Source organism: Pleurodeles waltl, chromosome 3_1 (assembly GCF_031143425.1).
Source record: "Pleurodeles waltl isolate 20211129_DDA chromosome 3_1, aPleWal1.hap1.20221129, whole genome shotgun sequence".
Lineage (NCBI taxonomy): Eukaryota > Metazoa > Chordata > Amphibia > Caudata > Salamandridae > Pleurodeles > Pleurodeles waltl.
This window is the reverse complement of record NC_090440.1, coordinates 1054552974-1054572660: the sequence shown is the minus strand read 5'-3', so window position 1 is coordinate 1054572660 and position 19687 is coordinate 1054552974. Positions and strand designations below refer to the sequence as shown.

Sequence of the window (19687 nt, the reverse complement as noted above, 5' to 3'; positions counted from 1 at the left end):
TTGCTATGTAACTCTACATGTAAGAATCCTAATCTGTTAAGTATTTCAATATATTCTATTTTGCAATTTTCCATATAAAATTCTAAAACTGATCTAAAAGCAGATTCAAAATGTAAGGCAAAGGCAAGGCTATTGTCCTTTCCCTGGCAAACCCCGACACCACAGCTAATAGCAAGAACGCCCAATAGGTCATAAAAAAAGAGAGAAACATTCTCCCAGCCTCTTTCTTATACATATTGTAGGAAGTTGGCTCTGCATATTCTATTTCAAAGTAAGAAATAGTGTGCACAGAGTCCAAGGGTTCCCCTTAGAGGTAAGATAGTGGCAAAAGTAGATAATTCTAATGCTCTATTTTGTGGTAGTGTGGTCAAGCAGTAGGCTTATCAGAGGGTAGTGTTAAGCATTTGTTGTACACACACACCGGCAATAAATGAGGACCACACACTCAAAGACAATTCCAGGCCAATAGGTTGTAAAACATCTTTTCCTAGTTTATTATAAGAACCACAGGTTGAAGATTTACAATTAATACTTTAAATGTACGGTACCTCACTTAGAAACTTTAGGAACTTTGAATGAAAACCATATCATGTAGTCTTTGTAAAAATGGCAATAAGCTATTTTCTATGTGGACACATTGCAAGAATCGACAGTTCCTGGGGGAGGTAAGTAAAGTTTAGTTTTGAAGGTAAGTAAAACACTTACAAGTCTCAAGTTTGGGGCATGGGCAGCCCACCGCTGGGGGTTCAAGGCAACCCCAAAGTTACCACACCAGCAGCTCAGGGCCGGTCAGGTACAGAGGTCAAAGAGGTGCCCAAAACACATAGGCATCTATAGGGAACAGGGGTGCTCTGGTTCCAGTCTGCCAGCAGGTAAGTACTTGCCTCCTCGGGGGCAGACCAGGTGCTTTTGTAGAGCACCGGGAGGGGGTGGGGGGGGATATGAGAAGGCTTACAAGTACACCCTCAGCGGCACAGGGGCTGCGGGTGCATTGAGCAAAGCAGGCGTCTGGTTTTATGTTGAAAACAATGGAGAGACCTGGGGTTCACTCTAGCGTTGCAGGCAGGCACGAGGGGGCTTCTCAGGACAGCCACCACCTGGGCTAGGCCGAGGGTCACCTGGGGGTCGCTCTTGCACTGAAGTTCGGTTCCTTCAGGTCCTGGGGGCTGCGGGTGCAGTGTTGGTTCCAGGTGTCGGGTCCCTTGTTACAGGCAGTCGGGGTTAGGGGGAACCCCTCTGGATTCTCTCTGCAGGCGTCACTGTGTGGGCTCAGGGGGGGTCGTCTGTGGTTACTCACGGGCTCGCAGTCGCTGGGGAGTCCTCCCTGGGGTGTAGGTTTTCTGCAGGTCGAGCTGGGGGTGTCTGGTGCAGTGTGCTAAGTCTCACCCGTCCGGCGGGAAACGTGAAGCCCTTGGAGACCTTCACTGGCGTCCGGGCCCTTTGTACCAGGGGTACCAGTTACAAGGGACTTACCTGAGTGCCAGGGTTGTGCCAATTGTGGAGACAAAAGTACAGTTTAAGGAAAGAACACTGGTGCTGGGGCCTGGTTAGCAGGGTCCCAAAGTTAGGGGGTAACCATGCCAAGGAGGCATTTCTTTACACGTATGGTGTTCAAAATAAAACAGTAACACAAACTTCAACTGACTGTAATTGTTGCAAAAAGAATAAGGCAGCTCTACATTGACTAAATTCATATTTTTGCATTAGTTGTGTAATATAAATTGATCAAGGAGCATAATAAAACCTGTAAAAAAAAATCAATCATTAAATTAAGTCTACATTGTTTAGTGGTACCATTTCAGCGGCAGGTAGCTAATGGACTTGAAGAATCAAGCTGTCTTTGGAAGGGCGTTGCACGTTGGGCTAAATTACATCTCAGCCTAGTTATCACAGACCACTGCTGAGAATTTAAAATGTGCTCCAGGTAAGGTTGTAACACTTCATTATCCAACAGTTCATCATACGTAGAGGCACTACTTTTTTGACGCTTTTTGGTGTCTTTCATTCTTCAAATGGCTGTAGACACCATGCCTTTAATTCACCTTTACTCATCAAGCTTAAAGACGATTTGTTATTAAATCAGTTGGGTCTATCCAGTTTTGAGCAAAGAATCTTATTATTCCTTGCTTGAGGTATAAGCAAAGCTAATTCAAGAGTGAGGCATTCCTGAATTATTTGAAACGTGTCCCTCCACCTCTCAGCCAACACCCTCTCCAAGATGTTAATTTAATGTATAAAGAGGAAAAGTGCAAGGTAAGACCACTGCCTGACATCCCACCCCCTCAATAAGCAGATCCTCAGTGCATTCATTGTTAAGTCCAATATTTACTCTGACTCCTGAGAAACTTCTCCATTAAGTGCCACATTTTAGGATGGGATATACACACAGACGCTTGACAGATCCAGGAAGGCTAGATAAATTACATGCTTTTTAGCCATTATATATTTTGTGACTGATAATTCCCAGTTCAAGCACTGCTCTGCAGTCTCAAAACCTATAAAAAAAAAAACATGTGGGTGTGTAGGAAAGTACCCTCTTTGGCATGGTTACCACCACTTTCTGCCTGCTGTCAGTATGCTTGTACTGTGTTCACTAGGATCCTGCTAGCCAGGTCACTACCTGTGTCCAGCTGTATAATCGTAACTCCGAACGTGGGCATGTTTGGTATCAGACATGTCGGATTCATACCCCAATACTGTTGCCAGTATTGGTTGATAATTCCATGCGCTTTGGGGGTCCTTAGAGGATCCCCAGCATTGCTTCCACCAGTCTTCTGGACTTTTCCTGACAGTCCGAGCTGCTGCCCCCCCCCCCCCACCCCCCCTCCCCTCAGACAGGTTTCTGCCTTCCTGCTGCTTAACCAGTTCAGGCAGAGGAAGGCCGAACAAAGCATTTCCTGTAGAAGAGGCAGGTAACACCCTCCGCCTTCGAAATGGGTGTTACATGGCTTCGGAGGGGTAGCCTTCCCAAGCCACCAGTATGCTTTGAAAGGGCACACTTGGTGCCCTCCTTGCATAAACCAGTTTGCACCAGTCCATGGACCCCCCCCCCCATCCCTGCTCTGGCGTGAAAGTCAGTATAGTACTTACCTCTTGGAGTTCTTAGTTCCTCTAGCTCCCTTCTACTGATTCCACTTCCTTTGGTGGGGGACTGCCTATCACATTCAACTTTTTTAATATAGGGTTTGACCCCCAACCCCCCCAGGCCCTCACCGTAATATGTATATAATAGTGTGAGTACTTGCCTCCTGTTAGAGGATTTCATCATTCAGCCTTCTAGTATTTGTGTTACTGTCATAAAGTACCTTTAAAACACTGCATGGTTCTTTCATGTGTGAGACTGCTGTGTGACTGTAGTGGTATTGCATTAAGCTTTGCATATCTCCTAGATTTGTCGTGGCTGCTTATCCACAGCTACCTTTAGAGAGCCTTGGCTTCCTAAACACTGCCTACACTTCACTAATAGAGGATACCTACCTGGACCTGGTATAGGGTGCTAACATTATAGGTTTCCACTACACACCAGGCCAGCTTCCCACAGGATATCAGCTAGAATTGAGAAATGTTCTGCCCACTGCTGCAATCTAGCTAGTAGTATTCTGCCCATCATTTTGACTAGGTCATCTAGCTGGCATATCAGGCGATAATATCTGTGGACATCCCTATTACCCTTTTTTGTAGGTGGGAACAATTAGAGCCAATAACAAGGAGCACAGTTTGCCCATGTTACACACTCCTCAGGACAGTGGTCAAGAGGGGTCCCCAATATTAAGTTTTAGCCTCAAATAGATCAGACTGGATGCTATCAGAGCTTGGCGCCTTGGCGTTTTTAGCTATTAGCGATAGCGGACAACACTTCCTGTAATGTGAATTGCAGGTGTTCATACTCGTCTTGAACAGAATTAATAGTGCTAATACCTGTAAAGAAATGGCTCCCTGTTGCAGTTACCCCCCACTTTTTGCCTGATACTGACTTGACTGAGAAGTGTGCTGGGACCCTGCTAACCAGGCCCCAGCACCAGTGTTCTTTCACCTAAAATGTACCATTGTCTCCACAATTGGCACAACCCTGGCACCCAGGTAAGTCCCTTGTAAATGGTACCCCTGGTACCAAGGGCCCTGATGCCAGGGAAGGTCTCGAAGGGCTGCAGCATGACTTATGCCACCCTAGGGACCCCTCACTCAGCACAGACGCACTGCTTGCCAGCTTGTGTGTGCTGGTGGGGAGAAAATTACTAAGTCGACATGGCACTCCCCTCAGGGTGCCATGCCAACCTCACACTGTCTGTGGCATAGGTAAGTCACCCCTCTAGCAGGCCTTACAGCCCTAAGGCAGGGTGCACTATACCACAGGTGAGGGCATATGTGCATGAGCACTATGCCACTACAGTGTCTAAGCAAAACCTTAGACATTGTAAGTGCAGGGTAAGCATAAGAGTGTATGGTCTGGGAGTCTGTCAAAAACGAACTCCACAGCTCCATAATGGCTACACTGAATACTGGGAAGTTTAGTATCAAACTTCTCAGAATAATAAACCCACACTGATGCCAGTGTTGGATTTATTAAAAAATGCACACAGAGGGCATCTTAGAGATACCCCCTGTATTTTACCCAATTGTTCAGTGCAGGACTGACTGGTCTGTGCCAGCCTGCTGCTGAGAGACGAGTTTCTGACCCCATGCGGTGAGAGCCTTTGTGCTCTCTGAGGACAGAAACAAAGCCTGCTCTTGGTGGAGGTGCTTCACACCTCCCCCCTGCAGGAACTGTAACACCTAGCAGTGAGCTTCAAAGGCTCAAGCTTCGTGTTACAATGCCCAAGGGCACTCCAGCTAGTGGAGATGCCCGCCTCTTGGACCCAGCCCCCACTTTTGGCGGCAAGTCCAGGAGAGATAATGAGAAAAACAAGGAGGAGTCACTGGACAGTCAGGACAGCCCTTAAGGTGTCCTGAGCTGAGGTGACTCTGACTTTTAGAAATCCTTCATCTTGTAGAAGGAGGATTCCCCCAATAGGGATAGGAATGTGACCCCCTCCCCTTGGGAGGAAGCACAAAGAGGGTGTACCCACCCTCAGGGCTAGCAGCCATTGGCTACTAACCCCCCAGACCTAAACACGCCCTTAAATTTAGTATTTAAGGGCTCCCCTGAACCTAAGAATTTAGATTCCTGAAACTACAAGAAGAAGAGGACTGCTGAGCTGAAAAACCCCTGCAGAGGAAGAACAGAAGACACCAACTGCCTTGGCCCCAGACTTACCGGCCTGTCTCCTGCCTTCCAAAGAAACCTGCTCCAGCGACGCTTTCCAAGGGACCAGCGACCTCTGAATCCTCTGAGGACTGCCCTGCTTCAAGAAAGACAGGAAACTCCCGAGGACAGCGGCACTGCTCCAAAAGAACTGCAACTTTGTTTCAAGGAGCAGATTTAAAGACCCCTGCAACTCCCCGCAAGAAGCGTGAGACTTGCAACACTGCACCCGGCGACCCCGACTCGACTGGTGGAGAACCAACACCCCAGGGAGGACCCTCCGGCGACTCCAAGACCGTGAGTAACCAAAATTGTCCCCCCTGAGCCCCCACAGCGACTCCTGCAGAGGGAATCCCGAGGCTCCCCCCTGAACGCGACTGCCTGAACTCTATTTCCCGACGGCTGGAAAAGACCCTGCACCCGCAGCCCCCAGCACCTGAAGGAACGGAACTCCTGTGCAGGAGTGACCCCCAGGAGGCCCTCTCCCTTGCCCAGGTGGTGGCTACCCCGAGGAGTTTCCCCCCCCCCCCCCCCCCCCCCCCCCAGCCTGCCTGCATCGCAGAAGAGACCCCTTGGTCTCCCATAGGAAACTATTGGAAACCTGACGCGTGTTTACACACTGCACCCCGCCGCCCCCGCGCTGCTGAGGGTGTACTTTTAGTGCTGACTCGTGTCCCCCCCGGTGCCCTACCAAACCCCCCCCCCCCCTGGTCTGCCCTCCGAAGACGCGGGTACTTACCTGCTGGCAGACTGGAACCGGGGCACCCCCTTCTCTCCATTGAAGCCTATGTGTTTTGGGCACCTCTTTGACCTTTGCACCTGACCGGCCCTGAGCTGCTGGTGTGATAACTTTGGAGTTGCTCTGAACCCCCAACTGTGGGCTACCTTGGACCAAAAACTGAAACCTGTAAGTGACTTACTTACCTGTTAAAACTAACAATACTTTACCTCCCCCAGGAACTGTGAAAATTGCACTGTGTCCACTTTTAAAACAGCTATTTGTGTTTTATGTGAAAGTATAAACGCTACTGTAATTATTCAAAGTTCCTAAAGTACTTACCTGCAATACCTTTCAAATGAGATATTACATGTAGAATTTGAACCTGTGGTTCTTAAAATAAACTAAGAAAATATATTTTTCTATACAAAAACCTATTGGCTGGAATTGTCTGAGTGTGTGTTCCTCATTTATTGCCTGTGTGTATGTACAACAATTGCTTAACACTACTCCTTTGATAAGCCTACTGCTCGACCACACTACCACAAAATAGAGCATTAGTATTATATCTTTTTGCCACTATCTTACCTGTGCATGCTATTCCTTACTTTGAAATAGCACATACAGAGCCAACTTCCTACAATACCCTAATTATCTGTGCCGCATTTTAGGCCTTGGATCTATACATAGTCTGCTAAAATGGCCACTCCGATCTTTTTCTGGGATTGTGGCACAGCATTGGAGCACCGGGGTTCCTAAAATACTAGTTGGTAACTGCTTGCATAAAGGCCTTACTATTTTTTTTTTTTCTTTACTTTCCTCCAATGGGACTACTCATTTTTCATCTTTAATAAATTGTTTTAGCATCGTTCTGTATTGCCTTTAACATGCAACAATCTCCCCCTTGAGTCTGTTCAAAACATATTTTAAGGCTGCGTGCGCCCTGGTAAAACTTTAATCAAACCAACCGAATGGCTTTAATTTTTCATGAAGGATGCTCACCGTCAGCTCAATTATTATATTTCTGGAGATTTCTACGAATGCTCTGTTAATATTTTAATCTCCTGCATGTCAAGTTAAGCAAATGTCTGTGATTTTGCTAGTGCCAGTTAATTTATTAGAAACCCTACCGAGTTACTTTTTCTCACCTGATAAGCTGTTAACACCTCTCACCTCAATATATGCTCTTTGTATGAGTCTGCCCCTATGACCTATTTAATCTCAAAATTCTGGGGTTTATGGTCACTTCAGCGAATTATTGATTGATTATTAAATTCAACATTTCTCCACCCCATCCCTCCCACACCAGAAAGAATGTATATGTTGCTGGAAGGGTTATGCTGCCCTGATTATCAAAACCCACAGTTATATTTTGCCAATAAATGATTTTGCTAGTCCCCACATTTGCCATGTGCAAAATGTTTGGCAATTGCCTTCTGGACCAATTTTAAAAGACTTTTTTTTTTTTTTTTTTTTAGGTGGGAATGGACAGAGATGTGTATTGAAACCCTAGGCCCAAAGAAAATTAATTTTGCAAGCTTTCTTGAGATTTAGGCCGTTTTCCATGTACTTATTTAGAGTTTGACAGAAACTTGAAAAGTGGATTGTATCCAATGAAACATCATATTGAAAAAAATAATATACTATAACATTGACAAGGATTAGAGAAACTGATATTAATGTTCCGACTTATTTTAAGAAACGTCAGGTACTCTGTTTGGCTCTGCCTTTTGTGTGAGACATTAAAATATGACTATATTAAATCTAGAAGTCTTGTGCAGGACATGTTCATACAGTACATGGTTTTATCAGCAGCCTTTTAGAGTTACTGAGGTAATATTTTCCATGAACAAGTACACCACCCATATTACAATTTCCACAAAATCATTGTACATCAGGTTCCAAGTTTGCACCTAAATGAAATTACGTCAAAACAGGTTGTGCAACAGTGGAAAGGCTCTACTGTCTTTTGCTCTGGCAGCAGCTGCAATATTGAGCAAGGAAACACATTTGTCTCATCACTAAAAAGTATAAACCCTCAACCTCTGTCTTGTTTAACTGATCCAGCTTCTTGCTAAACCCCATTTGCTCTTTGAAAACAACCAGAACAAAAGTTCAACCTAACATTGACAAATAGGTAGAAGGAAACTTTATAATCCCAAGCAGGACATTAAATTATGCACTTAAATATGCAGTGATATATTTACAATATTTAAGCAATATCATCTTTTACTTTGGCATCCAATGATTTTTGCCCTTAAACACCCTGATAAGTTGACCATAAAGACTAATTACAGATACTGTCATTTTCTGTTTCAACTTCATTTTTTTGGACTGTCTTCGAAATCCTTATTGTTTACTATCAAACCTTTTGATAGATGTTGCCACTTAGGTGGTCTAACTGAACCACTCAAATGTGGTTTATTGGGTAATGTCATATCCTGATTTGTTTTCCAGCTGTTACCTGACTGTGAACCCAAGCGACAGACCTCTTATCTTTCAGAAAATGTAGAATAGCAGAGCACTCCTCCTGTATGAATCCCTACTGTCATAATAGTTTAGGTCAGTTTCTTTGTCAATAGATACATTGATGGGCATTGATCCTCCACTCAGACTGCCTTTTTGGGAGGATCTCCTGTTGCAGCAGCAGGGGAGGGTTCTCCACACAAACCTGTCCAGCCTCCGTCTTCTTGCATGGAGACTGAGCGGTGGCAGTTGACAGCTTTCAGTCTTCCACCCGAAGTCTGTGACGTTATCTTGGCAGCCAGGCATCCCTCCACCAAAACGGTATGCGCTAGTCATTGGCATAAAATTGTGGCATGGTGTACCAATAAAACTGTAGATCCCCTTTCTGCACCTCTGTCTGAGGTCCTCTTGTTTATTCTCTTCCTTGCCCAGCAAGGCTGTGCCTTGTGCACCCTTAAGGGTTGCCTGTCTGCTTTTCTCAGACTTCTGATCAACTCTCCTTGTTTAAATCTCACATTTTGGCGCAATTCCTTAAAGGTCTTAACCACATGTTCCTGCCTACCCGTTCACAAATGCCCCAGTGGGATTTGAACCTGGTGCTTACTTTCCTCAAGTGTGCTCCTTTTGAGGCTCTTCTTAGTTGTCCACCCAGGCTCCTCACCTTATAAACAGCCTTCCTTCTGGCCATCACCTCTGCACGGAGAGTGAGTGACCTACAAGCTTTTTCTTCAAAGCTACCCTTATTCTCTGTCCATCCCGACAAAGTGGTGCTTCAAATTAGGGCCTCTTTTCTCCCTAAAGTGGTCACGCCCTTTCATGTAGGCCAACCCATCACCTTGCCTACTTTTTTTATCTGCCCCCACATTCTTCTTGTGAGGAGGAGAGACTTCACCGTCGTGATTCAAAAAGAGCGTTGGTGTTCTACCTCAGTCGTACCAAAGATTTCCAGGTAGACGATCAACTCTTTGTTTCTGTGGGTGCGGAGAAAGGACTGCAGTGCAGAAGAAAACCATCTCCACATGTGTTGTTTATTGCATCAAAGTCTGCTATGCTATGACTAATAAGCCAACCCCCTGTGGGTTTTTGTTCTCACTCCTCCAGAGCAGCAGCTGCAACCACTGCGTTACGACGTGGAGTTCCCGCCCTGGACATCTGCCAGGCAGCAACATGGGGATCCCTGCCCACGTTCACCACACACTACTGCCTGGATAGTACAGTCCGCTTGGACGGCTATTTTGGCAGTTCATTCATGCAGGACTTCCTAGTGTGATCTTGGTTCGCAGGCCCACCTCCAGGGATGGTACTGCTTGGGAATCTGCAACTAGAAGGTTCTATCCGATGAACAAGTTACTTGCCTTTGGTAACAGATTATCTGGGTAGAGACATATTCTAGTTGCAGATTCCTTACTGACCTCCCCGCTCTATGAACTAAGTTCTAGGTACTGGGACTCCCTTTCTTGGTAATAGTTCTGGCGCACCAATCCCATTGTTCTTCATGGCTCTGCGCTTCAGGTGTGGAAAGTCCTGAAAAACGGTCCGCGTGGCACCTATATATGAGGGCGACCACAATGCCAATGACTGACGCAGAATCGACCGACACCACCTGACTGTGCATCAAGGGTACAGCTGGGGGGAAAAAAAGAAAATCTCCGGATCCAGTCTGATTCCCTGGGAAATTGTGAGGTAAGGAATCTGCAACCGGAATGTCTCAACTAGATAATCTGTTACTGAAGGTAAGTAACTTGTTCTTTAAGTCCAGTCTTACCATGTTTTAGGCAGATCCTTATTAATGTATGCCAATTTTTTTGTTGGGGAAATATATGTTCGATGGCATCTGTCGCTGTAGATACGCATGTTCTGCAATAGCTCGCCATCTGGTGTTGGGCCGGAGTGTTACAAGTTGTTTTTCTTCGAAGAAGTCTTTCGAGTCACGGGACCGAGTGACTCCTCCTTTTGTCTCCATTGCGCATGGGCGTCGACTCCATCTTCGATTGTTTTTTTTCCGCCATCGGGTTCGGACGTGTTCCTGTCGCTCCGAGTTTCGGAACGGAAAATTAGCTAATTTCGGAAGATTTTCGTCGGGATTGTTGCGTTCGGGATCGGCGTACTTAGATTTCACACCGCATCGAAGATCGAAGAGCTCCGGTGCCCTTCGGGGTAGTTTTTCGATCCTCCGTCGGGGGCCTGGTCGGCCCGACCGCGTGCTGAAGAACGCCGATGGAACGGACCCCGTTTCGTTTCTGCCCCAAATGCCACAATAAATACCCCTACACAGACCAACACTTGGTCTGCAACCTGTGCCTGTCACCTGAGCACAGCGAAAACACCTGCGAGGCCTGTCGTGCGTTCCGGTCCCGAAAAACACTCCGAGACCGTCGAGCCAGAAGACTTCAAATGGCGTCCGCACCGACAGCCCAACGGGAGTTCGAGGAACAGGAAGAAGAAGGTACCTTCTCGATCCAAGACTCAGACTCCGAAGGATTCGACGACACACAAACCGTGAGTAAGACGTCGAAAACCACACAAAGAAACATTTACAAGGCCCAGGGGACGCCACTGCCACCAGGCCATGGCTCCACCCATAAATTCGGTGACCGACCGTCGGCACCGAAAAAGGCCAAAACAGTGCCGAGATCGTCCGACTCCGGTCGAGACACCGGCACGCAGCCTTCTCGGGACCGAGAAAGTGCTGGAGACAAGCCTCGACACCGAGATGCCGGTGTGGACACGGCTCGACGCCGAGACAGCGGCACCGAAACAGATCGACGCCGAGAGGTTTCGGCCCCGAAAAGGAAAAAAGTCACCTCTGAGCCGAAAAAACACGCAGACAAAGTTTCGACGCCGAAACAAACTGCAAGCGACCCAGCTTCAGGCTCTTATACAGAAGAGCACTCGCTAACCTCCCAAATGCAAAAGCATAGGTTTGAGGAAGAGCTACAAGCAACTGATGTGGACCATACGCAAAAGCGTATCTTCATTCAGCAGGGGACAGGAAAAATAAGCACCCTTCCCCCCATTAGGAGAAAGAGAAGGTTGGAGTTCCAGACGGAACAAGCACCACAACCAAAAGTGGTTAAAAGAATTACACCACCACCCTCTCCTCCGCCCGTGATTAACGTTTCACCAGCACAAACTCCATCTCACTCCCCAGCTCACACCACCATGAGCCAGGGTGACCAAGATCAGGACGCATGGGACCTATACGACGCCCCAGTGTCAGATAACAGCCCGGAGGCCTACCCTACAAAGCCATCTCCACCAGAAGACAGCACCGCGTACTCTCAGGTGGTGGCTAGAGCAGCACAATTTCATAACGTAAGCCTCCACTCAGAACAGGTCGAGGATGATTTCTTGTTCAACACACTCTCCTCCACCCACAGCTCCTACCAAAGCCTGCCTATGCTCCCTGGTATGCTCCGGCACGCAAAAGACATATTTAAGGAGCCGGTCAAAAGTAGGGCAATCACACCAAGGGTGGAAAAGAAGTATAAGCCGCCTCCTACGGACCCGGCTTTCATCACTACACAGCTGCCACCAGACTCTGTTGTTGTAGGAGCAGCTAGGAAAAGGGCCAACTCTCACACATCTGGAGATGCACCACCCCCAGATAAAGAAAGCCGCAAGTTCGATGCAGCTGGTAAAAGAGTCGCAGCACAAGCTGCAAACCAGTGGCGCATCGCGAACTCCCAGGCACTACTTGCGCGCTATGACAGAGCCCACTGGGACGAGATGCAACATCTCATTGAACATCTGCCCAAGGACTTCCAAAATAGGGCGAAACAAGTGGTTGAGGAGGGACAGACCATCTCCAACAACCAGATACGTTCCTCCATGGACGCTGCAGATACAGCTGCACGGACAATTAATACATCTGTAACTATCAGACGGCATGCATGGCTCCGAACGTCTGGATTTAAACCAGAGATTCAACAAGCAGTTCTCAATATGCCTTTTAATGAAAAAGAACTGTTCGGTCCAGAAGTGGACACAGCGATTGAGAAACTCAAAAAAGATACGGACACTGCCAAAGCCATGGGCGCACTCTACTCCCCGCAGAGCAGAGGGAATTACAGCACATTCCGTAAAACGCCCTTTCGAGGGGGGTTTCGGGGTCAAAGCACACAAGCCAGCACCTCACAAGCAACACCGTCCACTTACCAGGGACAGTATAGAGGAGGTTTTCGGGGACAATATAGAGGAGGGCAATTCCCTAGAAATAGAGGGAGATTTCAAAGCCCCAAAACCCCTACTACTAAACAATGACTCACATGTCACTCACCCCCTCCACACAACACCAGTAGGGGGAAGAATAGGTCATTATTACAAAGCATGGGAGGAAATCACTACAGACACTTGGGTTCTAGCAATTATCCAACATGGTTATTGCATAGAATTTCTACAATTCCCTCCAAACATACCACCAAAAGCACAAAATTTAACAACACACCATTCCAATCTCCTGGAGATAGAAGTGCAGGCACTATTGCAAAAGAATGCAATCGAATTAGTGCCAAACACGCAAATAAACACAGGAGTTTACTCACTGTACTTTCTGATACCAAAGAAGGACAAAACGCTGAGACCAATCCTAGACCTCAGAGTAGTGAACACTTTCATCAAATCAGACCACTTCCACATGGTCACACTACAAGAAGTATTGCCATTGCTAAAACTACACGACTACATGGCAACTTTAGACCTCAAGGATGCTTATTTCCATATACCAATACACCCATCGCACAGGAAATACCTAAGGTTTGTATTCAAAGGAATACATTACCAATTCAAGGTACTGCCTTTCGGATTAACAACCGCACCAAGAGTCTTTACCAAATGTCTAGCGGTAGTCGCTGCACACATAAGAAGGCAGCAAATACATGTGTTCCCATATTTGGACGACTGGCTAATCAAGGCCCATTCGTTCATACAGTGCTCAAATCACACAAATCAGATCATACAAACCCTCTTCAAACTCGGGTTCACCGTCAATTTCACAAAATCCAAAATTCTGCCACGCAAGGTACAACAATACCTGGGAGCCATAATAGACACATCAAAGGGAGTAGCCACTCCAAGTCCACAAAGAATTCAAAATTTCAACACCATCATACAACGCATGTATCCAACACAAAAAATACAGGCAAAGATGGTATTACAACTCCTAGGCATGATGTCATCATGCATAGCCATTGTCCCAAACGCAAGACTGCACATGAGGCCCTTACAACAGTGCCTAGCATCACAGTGGTCTCAAGCACAGGGTCACCTTCTAGATCTGGTGTTAATAGACCGCCAAACTTACCTCTCGCTTCTGTGGTGGAACAACATAAATTTAAACAAGGGGCGGCCTTTCCAAGACCCAGTGCCACAATACGTAATAACAACAGATGCTTCCATGACAGGGTGGGGAGCACACCTCGATCAACACAGCATACAAGGACAATGGAACGTACATCAAACAAAACTGCATATCAATCACCTAGAACTTCTAGCAGTTTTTCAAGCACTAAAAGCTTTCCAACCAATAATAGTTCACAAATACATTCTCGTCAAAACAGACAACATGACAACAATGTATTATCTAAACAAGCAGGGAGGGACGCACTCCACGCAGTTAAGCCTGCTAGCACAAAAAATTTGGCATTGGGCAATTCACAACCAAATTCGCCTAATTGCACAGTTTATACCAGGGATACAAAATCAACTCGCAGACAATCTCTCTCGAGATCACCAACAGGTCCACGAATGGGAAATTCACCCCCAAATTCTGAACACTTATTTCCAACTCTGGGGAACACCTCAGATAGACTTGTTTGCGACAAGGGAGAACGCAAAATGCCAAAACTTCGCATCCAGGTACCCACACAAACAATCCCAAGGCAATGCCCTATGGATGAACTGGTCAGGGATATTTGCTTACGCTTTTCCTCCTCTCCCTCTCCTTCCTTACCTGGTAAACAAACTCAGTCAAAGCAAACTCAAACTCATATTGATAGCACCAACTTGGGCAAGGCAACCCTGGTACACAACGCTGCTAGACCTATCAGTGGTACCCTGCATCAAATTGCCCAACAGGCCAGATCTGTTGACACAGCACAACCAAAAGATCAGACACCCAGATCCAGCATCGCTCAATCTAGCAATCTGGCTCCTGAAATCCTAGAATTCGGGCACTTACAACTTACCCAAGAATGTATGGAAGTCATAAAACAAGCAAGAAGGCCATCCACCAGGCACTGCTATGCAAGTAAATGGAAGAGGTTTGTTTGCTACTGCCATATTAATCAAATACAACCATTACACACAACTCCAGAACATGTAGTGGGTTACTTGCTTCACTTACAAAAATCTAACCTAGCTTTCTCTTCCATTAAGATTCACCTTGCAGCAATATCTGCATACCTGCAGACTACCTATTCAACTTCCCTATATAAAATACCAGTCATTAAAGCATTCATGGAGGGCCTTAGGAGAATTATACCACCAAGAACACCACCTGTTCCTTCATGGAACCTAAATGTTGTCCTAACTAGACTTATGGGTCCACCTTTTGAACCCATGCACTCCTGCGACATACAGTTCCTAACCTGGAAGGTGGCATTTCTCATCGCCATTACTTCCCTGAGAAGAGTAAGCGAGATTCAGGCGTTTACTATACAGGAACCTTTTATACAACTACACAAAAATAAAGTCGTCCTAAGGACCAATCCTAAATTTTTGCCAAAGGTTATTTCACCGTTCCATCTAAATCAAACAGTGGAACTTCCAGTGTTCTTTCCACAGCCAGATACCGTAGCTGAAAGGGCACTACATACATTAGATGTCAAAAGAGCATTGATGTATTACATTGACAGAACAAAAAACATCAGAAAGACTAAACAACTCTTTATTGCATTTCAAAAACCTCATGCAGGAAACCCAATTTCAAAACAAGGTATAGCCAGATGGATAGTTAAATGCATCCAAATCTGCTACCTTAAAGCTAAACGACAGCTGCCCATTACACCAAGGGCACACTCAACCAGAAAGAAAGGTGCTACCATGGCCTTTCTAGGAAACATCCCAATGCAAGAAATATGTAAGGCAGCCACATGGTCTACGCCTCACACATTCACCAAGCACTACTGTGTACACGTGTTATCCGCACAACAAGCCACAGTAGGTCAAGCCGTATTAAGAACATTATTTCAGACTACTTCCACTCCTACAGGCTGATCCACCGCTTTTGGGGAAATAACTGCTTACTAGTCTATGCAGAACATGCGTATATACAGCGACAGATGCCATCGAACTGAAAATGTCACTTACCCAGTGTACATCTGTTCGTGGCATCAGTCGCAGTAGATTCGCATGTGCCCACCCGCCTCCCCGGGAGCCTGTAGCAGTTTGGAAGTTACCTTCAATTATTTATATATGTATCATCTCAACCTTAAATAGGTGCATACTTAGTCACTCCATTGCATGGGCACTATTACTACAATTCAACTCCTACCTCACCCTCTGCGGGGAAAAACAATCGAAGATGGAGTCGACGCCCATGCGCAATGGAGACAAAAGGAGGAGTCACTCGGTCCCGTGACTCGAAAGACTTCTTCGAAGAAAAACAACTTGTAACACTCCGGCCCAACACCAGATGGCGAGCTATTGCAGAACATGCGAATCTACTGCGACTGATGCCACGAACAGATGTACACTGGGTAAGTGACATTTTCATTATACAGTCGAGATTTTGGCAGTCTGTTTTTAAGTAAATGTTCTAGCAGTCTATTTGTTGTCTATTTTCAGACTACCACTGAATCCGAGCAAACATTAAATTGAAGGGACCTGAATTCAATGGTTGATCTCAATATTGACACTTTATGCGCATTCTCACCAAAAAGTTTCATCTTGGTTTTGAATCTGCTTTCTCCCACAAAGTTAAATGTGCATAGCCTTTATCTTCCATTCAAAACCCTCATCCTTTAATTTATTGTGCCCACGATCTCTTTATAATTAACGGTTTGAATTTGGAAATGTTGGTCCTCATTGCACAGTCCCTCAAATGCCTAATAATAGGGCTTTAATGAAATGTTGACACAAATTAATGTTTATTCTTACCTTTTTGTAGCAAACTGGGTTCTGGTTGCAGTAGTCTACACCTTAGGTATAATAAGTACCCCTGGCCTTACCTAAAGCACTTTGAGAATTGATTAAGTAGCTACTCATTAGGTATAATTTACAAAGATATCCACAGCTCTTTCCCAGGTCTCCGATGCTCTTCAAACTTCCTCACCTCCCAGGTGCCCTTTGACTGCATGATTTAAAGAGTCTTGTTTGTGGATTGGCCTATGTTGAGGCAACAAATTGGGTGAAGCGAGAAGATTGGAGGCAGCGTAGAAATTAGTACAGGGCTTCAGCAGCACGTAAGCTTGTGAGTTGCAGAGAACGTAAGAGCTAGACACAGCCCTACAAGGAGGCAACCGCCATCTTTATATTAAAGCTAGAGGTTGAACTTTTGATGATCTCTCTAATTTACAGTTAGGATCGCCTTAGTGCTCTACCCTTTGGTGTGAGAAAGAATCAAGAACCTCCAGACAGTATTGTCGTCAATCACTCGGCACTGTGTGCTTCGAAGGATCTTTTTCTTGAACAGCTAACCACTGCAAGGTGGTTAGGACAAAATTGACCTCGTCATATCTGCTGAGGCTTTGAACTTGCCTGGCAGTAACACTCTGAATCTGACATTTGTTGATGGGGTTTGTAAGCCCCATGTAGGGGTCCACCAACATAGTCAAGACATGAGCATAGTAGGGTTGTTGAGGCTTAGATCCCATGGTCGTACCCTAGATACCGACACTCCTGTCATAATGTTATCACGATGTTGAAGGCTCTTATTATCACCTTTGCTGACCTGATTAGTCGTTGTTTCTTTAGGATTGGCTTGATAAGATTAGTTGGGGGATTTCTTGGACAAGTGTTTTATTAGATATTGCTTTGTAATATGAACCCTCGTGCAGCTTTGTGAATGTTCTTGAATATGTGTGGAGCTCAGGTTAGGAGGTGGTGTGGTTTTACTGATTGTTAGCGGAAATATATAGGGTAATGAAACATTGTTTTGTATGTTTGCCATGTGACAGTGATCTGGTGGCTGACTCGTGGTTATGAAGTGGTTCCAATAGGTCTGTTTATTTTTTATTTTTATTTTTTTTTAGTCTGGTCATCAGCATAATTGCGCAATTTTAAGGGTTTGGATGATATGTTCCGCGATGCCTTATGGTTATTTGAATTGATCATAATAGAATCTCTCTCACCTAAACTAAGTATTAGACGCACATTGTGTTCTATATTGGCAAACACCTTTTTGTCACCACGCCACCTTTAAGGATATGCCCCTCCATAAGTAGGTAATTTTCTGCCTCATTCTCCTCCACACCATTTCTCTCCCCCCAAGCCCCCCCCCCCCCCCCCATTCCCCCCCTTTTTAATTCTCTGATGCTTCATTGTCATCATCTCCTTTCTCGCCAACAATGTTTCTCTGTGGCCAACTTCTGAGTTCCAGTCAGGTTTTGCACCCTTTTCGTTTAACAAGGCAGTACTTCACCCCGCCTCAACAAGTTGCGCAGGCGGGAGAATGTATGTTAAAGTACTTTTCTGCACTAACCTCCGTTCGAAATACAACTCCAGGCAAAATTGCTGTCAACCACCTTGGCTCCGTGCTACAAGAGGAAGTGTGGAGGTTTAAAGGCTGTGTTGCGGCTGTATCCTCCAGTTTAAAATGTAATGGAATGTTGGGAAAAGTCCAGAGGCACTTGGCGTGCCACGCCGGTTGCTAGCATGCACCAGAGGATGAAAGACTCGATGTTTTCAAGAAAGTACTTCTAAAGGCTTAGAGAATTAATATATAGTATACATGAAGAATTTTGTATCAAACACGTTTATGTTCATAATTATACATGTATGAAATTGATGTGGAACTACTCGGGCTGTACAGAGAACAAATGATACACACCAGTGTGAGATATGTATGGCACTTCACTTTCTTCATCCACTTAGCTTTCCTTAATGAACTTTCCAGACGTAAACAGCAGCAAAGGAAAGAAAATTCAGAAAAGAGGCGGAGGTGGTGGATTTGGCTACCAGAAATCTAATAGTGTTCACAAATCAAAGATCTTCAAACACATCAATAAGAACACCTCAGATCGAAGGCAGTTTACCCGTTGATGAACTTACTGTCGTTTTGTAAAATATGAAAAAGAAAAACTCATCTGAAACGTTTTGTACACAGTCTTGTCGGCTCCCTTTAAATTTAGAGGAACTGATGTGAAATAAACTGTATACACGCTTTTTGTATAAGAAAAGTCGACAACAATCTGTACTGATGAAGTCCGTTTTGTATACGCAGCAAGTATTGCTTTGGAGTTCTGATGAGACAGCTATGGGTCCAGAAGGAGAAAAGTGAATTGATATTGCTGTAAAATATGCAACACTTCGTGCCTGTACCTCTGTCCCGGTCTTTCAAACCTCTCCTTTGTACTTGTTTTCTGCATTCACAAGCAAATCTAACTTGCCTTTGTGGTGCAGAATTAAGCTGTAGGACGATACCCACCGTCATCTGTTTATTCCTTTGCTTTGACCTTTTCGAAATAATAATTGGATTCCCAGCTTTTTGTATTTCAGAGTTGTAAATACCTCAAAATGCAGCTTTCCCGTCTACGTGGGTTAATCCGAAGGTTTTTTAAGAACATGTCCGCGTGTTTATATTTACTTGCCTTTAATATTTTTTCTAAAATGTTAATTGCAACACAGTCCTGTCTCGCGTTTTTTTTTTTTTTTAATTGAATGTCGAGTGTTTCTAAATATCTTGTGATGTGTTCGAATGCCTATTAAACAAATAACATGGTATGCAACTGTAAGGGAAAAGGTAAAAGTTGATTAAAAAAAATATATACTAATAATTGTACGCTCTTGTTCTCTTAATGGCCACTGTATGGCAACCAGTGATGGGAGTTGACTGGTATAAGTAAAATGCGTACCTCTAACTCTTGACAGGAAAACATTGGTCCTCTCTTATATATTTGATGGAACTATGCGATCTTGATTATTCCTCAGTGATGTGTTCATTTAGGAATAGGGGAACAAGAAATGCTCATTCGTGATTTTCACGCACGTGAATAGTAGTCCAGCTGCGAGCATCGGCAGACGGTTTTTTGTCTGTAAAGTGATTGCCGCTATCGGCCACTTGAGGGAGCTGTTGCTTGAGATTAATGTTTAATATGATCCGT

General features: G+C 45.2%; 1 protein-coding gene across 1 annotated transcript in view; it reads left to right on the top strand.

Annotated features, from left to right (window-relative positions):
- Positions 1–19360, top strand: part of DDX18 (DEAD-box helicase 18) — a 194036-nt gene extending 174676 nt beyond the window's left edge. The window contains exon 14 of the mRNA XM_069224345.1: positions 18481–19360. Coding sequence (XP_069080446.1) covers positions 18481–18626 — 146 coding nt within the window. The 3' untranslated portion in view covers positions 18627–19360. The remainder of the gene's footprint in view (positions 1–18480) is intronic.
- The last annotated feature ends 327 nt before the right edge of the window (positions 19361–19687 follow it).